Source organism: Parambassis ranga, chromosome 22 (assembly GCF_900634625.1).
Source record: "Parambassis ranga chromosome 22, fParRan2.1, whole genome shotgun sequence".
Taxonomy (NCBI): Eukaryota; Metazoa; Chordata; class Actinopteri; family Ambassidae; genus Parambassis; species Parambassis ranga.
Genome location: NC_041042.1, coordinates 7,843,754 through 7,852,867, shown reverse-complemented (window position 1 = coordinate 7,852,867; position 9,114 = coordinate 7,843,754). Strand labels below are relative to the sequence as shown.

Sequence of the window (9,114 nt, the reverse complement as noted above, 5' to 3'; positions counted from 1 at the left end):
GGTGTAAGGAGATGCCTGTGTAATGTGTAATCAGATCTGTATGAATGTGCCGTTTATGTAGGTTATCCTTCATCCCGTGTTTTCCTGCTGCTGACTCCCAAGGATACTCCCTTTCTCCGAGGCTTTACTAGACTCAACTAATGGATTCCAGTCGTTTGACACAGCGCGGCTCAGCTCCCTCTGCTTTCCTGGGGAAAAAAGCCTTAAAAAGGTGGATATGAAGTCCACCTAAACTCAGTGAGACACAAACAGCTATGTATGTATTTCCTCAAAATAAAATCAAAAGAAAAATGCCAGATCTTACTATAAGAGTTTATTGTTCACTTGACATTATAAAAGAACATGTAAGAGTATAAACAGCACTTTGGGTAGAAACTATGGTACAAATGTTTATAGAAAAGCTTCACTAATAATTAAAAAAGACACATAAAAAAAACAAAGACATCCTCATGTCAGTGTGCAAATAAGTTTATACAGACAGAAACGCATCCATATGAGGCTACGCTTCTAGATAAATTATTTAAATAGCATATATCTACACAAATGAAATAAAAACACACAGAATAATTTATCACAAATGGACATGATAATACATATCGCACAACATAATCTCTTTAGTCCTTTACTTTCCTGTTCGGGCTTCTTTTGCTACAAAAATATCTTATATACAGCATATAAATGATACAAAAGTCTTGCTCAAAAAAAAAAAGAAGCCAACCAATTCATCCTCTGTTGCTAAGACAAGTGATTCCTGTGTATCGCTGGCCTCAATACAAAAAAAAAGAATTAATGAGGTAATATTTGTACATAAAGGGTTTCCTTTTTTCTTTCTCTTGTCAGAAATGTACACACAAGCTCAGACACACCAGGTCATGCTCACAGAGATGTAGAAGTGATGCCTATTTTCACTTTTTACTGTTGTTTTAATGGGTCGCCGATAACATATAAATGCAGAATTAAAGCCTCTGTGATCAATACAGAAAACACAGACTACAGTGGCCCTCATTGTTTTATGCTCACCAACATGTAGATATTAAATTATTATTATTTATTGTTCCAAAGCAGTGTATAGTATGCCTGCTCTGGAGCCCTGTGCTGTCCTGAATTTTGTGCTCTTCTTTGTGCTCTTTCCTGAGAAGACTAATGATTTTGGGCCAGCCCTCAGCCTCGGCTAAAAACAAAACAACATGCATACATGTCTGAGAGCCTGATGTGATGGGAATTCTAATGAATTTTAAGCAAGTTTGGACTTGGTTGTCTTCATCGGGTGGCATACACGCACAAACACACAACAAATAACATTCACTCTCTTTGATAGTAACAGTCAGTTCATACTGTCCACGGTCCCTCAACAGTTCCTTCTAAAGTTTCTTTTTTTTTCCTTTTACCCCAGTCTAAGAAAGTTCTGCTTTCTTCATACTGTCCACAGCAGATGTATAATAATGCTCAAAAATAAGAATTAAAAAAATAAAATAAAAGAAAAAACACTCTTCCCTTTGGTTCCTCATCCACAGAGGACAACAGTTCAGGTGTGCAAAGCGATCGAATGTGGCCCTCGTTCAATGCAGATCAGAGCAAACAGAGTGAGAAAGACGATTTCTTCTGAGCAGAGCAGCGCTCGTAATTTGAGTTTGGTGCAGAATTATTATTGACCTTTCATTTGGCTTTAACTCCTGAGGTCGCTCAACCCCACGTTAGCTCACTTGCTCAACATACCTCCAATGTGCTTTTCTCAAAAGAAAAAGTCAAATAGAAATTGATCCACGTCTTATGTCATAGATTCATACATTCTTCTGGAAGGCTCTCTATGGACCAGTTATGAATCTGGAAGAAATAAAGAGAAAAAAAATATTTTAAAAAAGTCTTGATGGGAGGTGGTTTTTAAAGGGTCTAGCCATGACCCGTGTGCTTACCTCGGCATTCATATTTGAGGTCTGAGAAGTAAACCATCTCCTGAGAGAAGACGTACAGGCCTAATCGCCCACCAGCATATGTCTTGTCATAGATGTTTCCAGAATCAGCCATGATTCTCTTGCCTTCGTACATGACCACTCTGAAAAAGAATATATAATCAGTGGAGCTCCTCAAAATATACATGATATGGATTTGTATTTGAATGTAAGAGGATCCTTCTGAAATTTTGAACTTACCTAATAAGACCAGTCTTGGGTCTGTGGACCAGGTGCCATCTGTAAGCGGTGAAGTCCTTCCAGCCGATGTTTTTTGGGTCGTGCCACAGAGTGCGAACCTGAAAATCATAGAATACAGTGGTTAGAAAAAGGAAAAAGTCAAACCATTTCTTGAATTATGTCTCAAAGGTAATCTTATCTCACCTGTCCTGGAGTGTCTCCAGTGTGCCACAGGGCGTTCCTCAGGTGCTCACCAGGCCCTGTGGTGGAGTTGACCACTTTGATTGACAAACCAGAGTAGCCTTGAGCTCTTGTAGGTGTGTGTGACCAGTACGTCTGTGTGATCTGTTTCCACATCACTGTGTAGAAGCGGGAGCTGGACTGGTAGCCGAACACGAACCCAGCGTAGTCATCGTCTCTGTCCGTGTTGATGAAGAATGTTCCACTGAAATCCACGGCGCTGAACTCATCGAAACCTGAAGTGACATAAGAGAGCATTTAAAACTGCTACTCTGTGTTCATGTACTTGTAGCAGGGCATCTGTCTGTGTATTACATACCAACAGCAATGCCAGGATCGCAGTTGACAGTCTGCACCAGCTCCTTGCCCTGATGCCGGACCACCCAATTAGGATCGATCTGAGAAGTGCCCTTAGGGTCCAGGGGAACCATCTGGAATCTACGGAAGTCTGTTTCACTGATGTCAAAGTTCTCTGGGCACACATCATAGATGTCCAAAACATTGTCCTGGTCAAAATCGTCTTTGCACACATCACCACGACCATCACCTAGGAGGAACAAAGATGGCTGCTGTCAACAAGGAGTTCTGAAAACACACCTGCAGCTGGAATGGCAGCAGAGTTCTGTAGAGCCACAGACTCACCATCAGAATCCAGTTGATCCGGGTTAAAGGCCAGTCTGCAGTTGTCTTTGTCATCCGGGATGCCATCGTTGTCATCATCATGGTCGCAGGCATCGCCCTTGCCATCCTTGTCGTGGTCGGCTTGATTGGCGTTGGGGATGTAGGGGCAGTTGTCCATGTTGTTCTGGTGACCATCTTCATCAATGTCCTGGTTGTTGTCACACTTGTCTCCCACACGGTCTGAGTCAGAGTCAACCTGTGGACGAAAAGAATTCTTTTTAGATGAGATTTGCACACTTGTGTGTTTTCACCAGCCTGGATATGAAAGGTGCTACTCTGGATGCGATTTAAAGGCAGCCCCTTGTTTTCAGGTATGCATGCAATGTCCTTCTGGACAAATGTCTGGTGGACCTCTGCAAAACTACATTTACATTTTTCTAGTGATGGACAAAAAGGGAGTTTATATTTTCTTCTTTCATTAAGAGAGCTAGTAATAAGAAAGTGAAAGGGGATTACCTGATCAGGATTGTGCTCCAGAGGGCAGTTATCACAGTGATCTCCCACCCCGTCTCTGTCAGTGTCCCTCTGATCCACGTTGTAAACATAGGGGCAGTTGTCGTTCTCATTCAGAATGCCTATTTGGCAAATACACATTATCCTTAATAACCGTGCAAATGTCATGACTTGGATTGAATTTAGAGAGATTACTTACCATCACCATCAATGTCAACAGCACAGGCATCACCCTCTCCGTTGTTGTCGGTGTCGGTTTGATCAGTGTTGGCTTCAAACACGCAGTTGTCACAGCGGTCGCCAACATCATCCCTGTCTGCGTCATACTGTGCAGGGTTGTACACTCGTGGGCAGTTATCCTAAATTCAAAGAGAATATCAATGTCATTACTAAAATGGGTCAAAGAACTGTTATTTATAGGAACAAAACTTTCCTTTTCCATGCTCATTTTTTTAAGCTAGAATGCAATATTCCTCTGGTGATTTTTACCACTGCATTTTTCTTGCCCAACTTTCCACATCCACACTAATTATGGGCAAGAGGCCACCTCATCCTCAATTCTGGCTTTGTGCAGAAATTATATTACACTATTGCTGTGCTTCTCCACTTTCTGGTGAAAGCACACAAACATGAAGATTCCTGCTGCCCAGAGGAAGACTGGCTACAGCTGATTACTATGTCTGGTCTCTAGGGAAAGCACAGTTTGGTGCTGTGATTACCCACCCTGTCATCGGGGATCCCATCATTGTCATCATCATGGTCACATTCATCACCCAGGCCATCTTTGTCATGATCTTCCTGGCCAGAGTTGGGGAGGTTGGGGCAATTATCCTATCAAGAAACAAAGGAGAGGTTAAGGAGGCAATTGTGGGTAATAACGGCCTTTTGTACCTCTGTGTGTGGGGTGTGGGGTGTGGCTACCTTCTTGCAGTGATAAGTGGCGTTCTCCACACACAGCAGGTCATTGTTGGGCCATCCATCCAGGTCACTGTCCTCTCCACAAATGCGTCCATTCCCAGCATACCCTGGCTTGCACTCACAGCGGAACATGGACTCGGAGAAAACTCCCAAGTAGATACAATTTGCATTTTTATTGCAGTTGTGGCTTCCGTCTTTGCAGGGGTTACGAGGAGCGCAAACCTACAGAAATGGTAGACAGAGGATTAAAAAAAAACAAGATACTAGCATACTGCCAAGATACACAAAAGACTAGTAATAATCCTAACCTGTTTTTTAGCTGTTGCCTCTTCCACTCCTCTTCCGAAAGGCTGAGGCCCAGAGAAACGTGCAGGGCAGGGCAGACAGTTGTAACCTGGCTCAGTGTTCTCACACCGATGGATTCCGTTGTGAGTATGACAGGCATCAGGGACCTCTTTGCATTCATCAATGTCTTTGCAGGTGATGCCGTCCCCAGTGTAGCCAGGTGGACACCTGCCACACTTAAATGAGCCATCAGGGAAACTGGTGCACGTTGTGCCACGGAAGCATGGGCTGGAGAGACAGCCGTCTGTGGAGCAAGAGAGAAAATTAGTACTGTGAAAATGTGACCTCTTGTGAATTACAACATGTGTTAAAGTAAAAGCTTAGCTTCTTACCAATAGGACATTCCTGTTTGTTGCAAACTTGGGACATAGTAGCATCACCGACACAATCCTTTCCACCATATTTGGGGGCAGGGTCAGAACAGAGACGTTTGCGGTTCTGGACTCCTCCACCGCATGTTACACTGCAAGAATCCCATGGTGACCAAGGTCCCCAGCCTCCATTGACTAAAAAGTAAAAACAGTTTTCATTATTTTGCCCTGAATACATACACACTGTCATGCTCATACTTCAGTGCTGACTTTTAACTTACTAGGACAGGGTGCTTTTTGGCAGACTTTGGTATGGCGTCCCTCTCCCTGGCAATCCTTGCCACCCATCTGTGGTGTGGGGGAGTTACAGAGCCGGATTTGAGTGATGACCCCCTCACCACAGGTCACAGAGCATGAAGACCAGGGTGACCAGTGGCTCCATCCTCCATCCTGTTTAACTGTGATCAATGCATACAACATTAATTCACCATGTAATCAAGCTGAATAAAATATATTATCACTATGGAAGAATGTTTAGTGACTTACAGCGTTTATCACATTCCTGTGGGTAGCAGTCACGGGTCTGGACAGAGGTGCCCTCACACTTGCTGTTGATGCGGTCGCAGGAGCGTCCACGCTGCTGGATGCCGCGGCCACAAGTCACCGAACAAGGGGTCCATTCAGACCAGGCAGACCAACCGTCCTCTGCGTAGTCGCTCGCTGTAGGAGTGGAGGACATTCACTGTGAGGCATCATTCCTTTGTGGGAAAACAAATCTGGTAAAAGTCAAGGTTTAAGAGAAAACTTACGTGTTCCACAGCGAGGACAGCACTCTCCATCAGGCACGGTGGCGTTAGCACATGGGATCAGAGGGCAGGAGATTTTGCGACACACAGTTGCAGAGTTCTGAACAAAAGAACAGTTTAATGAGTACAAGAATAATAAGACTTTGCTGGTGCTCTTCCAATCCTAATTGGCATATTTCACAATGGAGTGATCTAATCAGGGACATGACACTGCTGCTGTGTTGATAGAAAACATAATCCTCACTCACACCCAACTAATTACATAATCCACAAGCACCCTTCACTTGATGTTGTAAAAGAAGCCCCATGCTGCTTTGCTGATAGTTTTAGACAGCGTGTTGATGGATTTTGGGCTGAAGCAAGGTGATTAAACGGAGGTGCTAACATAAACACTAATATGACTTTTCTGCAGCTGGGATGGAGGAAGCACAGCTGAGGCTTCCCTCAGATGATTTTCTATAGAGGTTACATTCCAGCAGGTGTGGCGACACTCACCTGACAGGTGCACTCGGTGCAGCCGTCCACAGTCCACTCATCTTTGTCTTTGTGCACGATGCCGTTGTGGAGGCAGACTCCACTGTGGATGTTCATGTGATTTTTCAGGAATAAGCTGTCTTGAGACTGGGGTGGGGGGCAGAGAGAGAGAGAGAGAGAGAGAGAGAGGAGGGGGTTGAGGATTGAGGATGGAAATTTAAACTTTGCCAAGGTTCCAATACAAATGAATCACCGACCAACACCGTGATTAAGACATTGCTTGAATCTAGCGAAGCAGTGCAAATGCTACTGTCAGCCAAACATATTTGTGTATTCACATGGGACTCATTAAGGACTTGGCCGGGCAGTGCCATTACAGCGACAAGTGGCTACGCATTGGGAATGTGTTAACTGGAAGCAGAGGGGAACACAGAGAGGAGAGGGAAAGAGGGAGTAAATGGTGACAAAGAGCAGACCCTGATGGCCCTTACCACTTTCTGAAGCTCATTCGACAGCTGTTTAACAACCACATTGAGTCCCCTGAGCTCCTTAAACATGCTGGCGATGTCCTCACAGGAGAAGCCACAGACAGACTGCAGATCTGGATATAGGAGAGAAAAGAGGCCAATAAATCTTTTCAACTTGAAAGTTTATAGGACAGAGACACAGGCCGACTTTTTGAGGAGACGAGGTCGCACCTTTGGTTTTGTGGCCAGTGTAATCAGTCCTAATAGCAGGGCTGGAGCCGTTAACTGGGTTGTCCAGGGTCATGACATCAGTTAAGGTAGCTGCAGGAGAAAAAGAGGAGAAGATTTTTTTTTCACTGGGATGCAATGAGAAAACATTCCTAATACTTTGTTGTTTAGGACGTACCTCCTCTTTGGCATCCCTTATTTCTCAGTATGGTATCCAGGGTGGTGCCAAAGACAAAGTGCACATTCTGAAGCACTCCCTGGAAAAAAAATCTAGTTAGAGATGCTCAAGTTTATGATAGAATACAGTGTAGTCTGTCATTTTAACCCCACAAATAACTCTGGATCTTACCATAAACTTGTCCTTCACAGCTCCCTTTCCAATCCTGAGTCTGGCAATGTCTGCCACCTCTCTGGTCAGCACATTGTGGATCGGCACATCCATCTCTGACACATCGATTTCCTCACAGCCAACAAAAAGTTGCGCACGGTCATCCTGAACGAACAGCGTGATGTTCTTCCAGTGTCCTGTGGCCAAATTCGCGTCCTCGATGGACATAAGCTGCTGCTGGTTCGCGGTGGAGTACACCACGTCCAAGGTGTTCGCCTTCCCGTTGGAAATGATCTCTAAAATTGGTCCGGATCCGTCATTCTTCTCGATGGTCAAAAGACTACCCCTGGTTTTCTTGAACTGCTTCAGGTTGACCAGAAGGAGGAAGCCCCGCTCAGACTGGATGGAGTCGAGAAGGTCCCTGAAGGAGCTGTCGGGGACGGGGGGGATCAGGTCTGCGTTCAGAACCTTGTACGCGGGGCTGTAGGGATCTGCGCCTTTGACCAAACTCACTCCATTGTGTCTCTTGTTCACCCGGGCCAACTCAAACAAGTCAAACACACTGTTATCATCCCGACTCTCTGCGGTCAGAGAAGAGAAGAGCGCCGGTTATTCTTCAGAGCGCACGAAGCACAATAAAAACCGCAAAGACAGCAACAGACATTTATCCAAAATATAAAAATAACACTTAAGTGCATCTATTCAGTTTTTTTACAGGTATATACTGAAATATTAACATTACAACGACCCTTTAGAGAGGAAACACATTCTCCATTCTCACCTGCCAACCGTGCGCCCTCACAACTCCAAAGCATCAACAGCAAAAAGATGCCACACAGCATCATCTTGAAATCTCAAGCGAGCTCTATTACAACACAGAAATAACACAACATCACCCAACAGCTACATCAAAGAAATACCTCAAATAAAAAAATGATCAAATATCTACAAACCTGTAATGAAAGCTGTCACTGGAAAGTTTTCGAAAGAAGAGAAACGCGTCCTCGCTGTCAGATTATTGATGCTCTTCACTCTCAGAAGTTAGATTAGAGTGAGCTCCTGTTTATTCCGGTGCTTCTACTTATTCTCACTGATTTATCACGTCGATATAAGCGCTATTTAAACAGTTTGAAGACATTCCTGAGGTCCCGGCTGGACCAATGAGACGGCTGCTTGCAGAGAGGGGATGGACTCTTTTTCTTACCTCACAGCTAGAGTAATATCCGACACACACACACACACACACACACATACGAAGTGAGAGGGGAAAAAAATGCATTCCTGAGCTGAATTTCCATCACCGGACAAATATTTCATACACGCACCAAAGCCAAGACTTGGTCGTTTCCGGTCAAATAAAAGTTAATTATTTTTCAAAAAGTTTTATTTAACGCTTGGAAAAATAGGCAGAATGATTTTGTATTATTAATAATATGCTTCAAATATGTACATTCACCTATCACTAATTTAAAACCAGCTATAAGTCATTTTAAAAGTGACATAAAACATTAAATCATCATTCCAACTCACATTTATGACATTCATCAGTCTTATGCTCTGCTCTTTTTATTTTGTTATAACCCTGCTGGCCACCAGGGGGCTCATTGAGTAATGAACACACGTGCTGGTATGAGGGAGAGATCTGATGGATGAATTTATTTGTATCATTAATGTGTGTAGAAAAACACACTCATAAGGAGGAAAAATCATATTTTTACATTATTTGAAAAAAAT

General features: G+C 43.7%; 1 protein-coding gene across 1 annotated transcript; it reads right to left on the bottom strand.

Moving 5' to 3' along the window:
- Positions 1 to 452: 452 nt before the first annotated feature.
- Positions 453 to 8,490, bottom strand: thbs1a (thrombospondin 1a). Its single transcript, XM_028395122.1, has 22 exons — positions 8,334 to 8,490; positions 8,162 to 8,245; positions 7,402 to 7,961; positions 7,231 to 7,309; positions 7,056 to 7,145; positions 6,849 to 6,958; positions 6,379 to 6,504; positions 5,887 to 5,983; positions 5,624 to 5,797; positions 5,359 to 5,535; positions 5,099 to 5,272; positions 4,730 to 5,010; positions 4,425 to 4,643; positions 4,227 to 4,334; positions 3,703 to 3,862; positions 3,507 to 3,625; positions 3,012 to 3,246; positions 2,689 to 2,916; positions 2,334 to 2,605; positions 2,151 to 2,248; positions 1,914 to 2,053; positions 453 to 1,824 (listed from the first exon to the last, which is right to left on the bottom strand). The coding sequence occupies exons 2-22, from the start codon at positions 8,223 to 8,225 to the stop codon at positions 1,817 to 1,819; spliced, it is 3,519 nt and encodes a 1,172-aa protein (XP_028250923.1). The 5' UTR covers positions 8,226 to 8,245; positions 8,334 to 8,490; the 3' UTR covers positions 453 to 1,816.
- Positions 8,491 to 9,114: the final 624 nt, after the last annotated feature.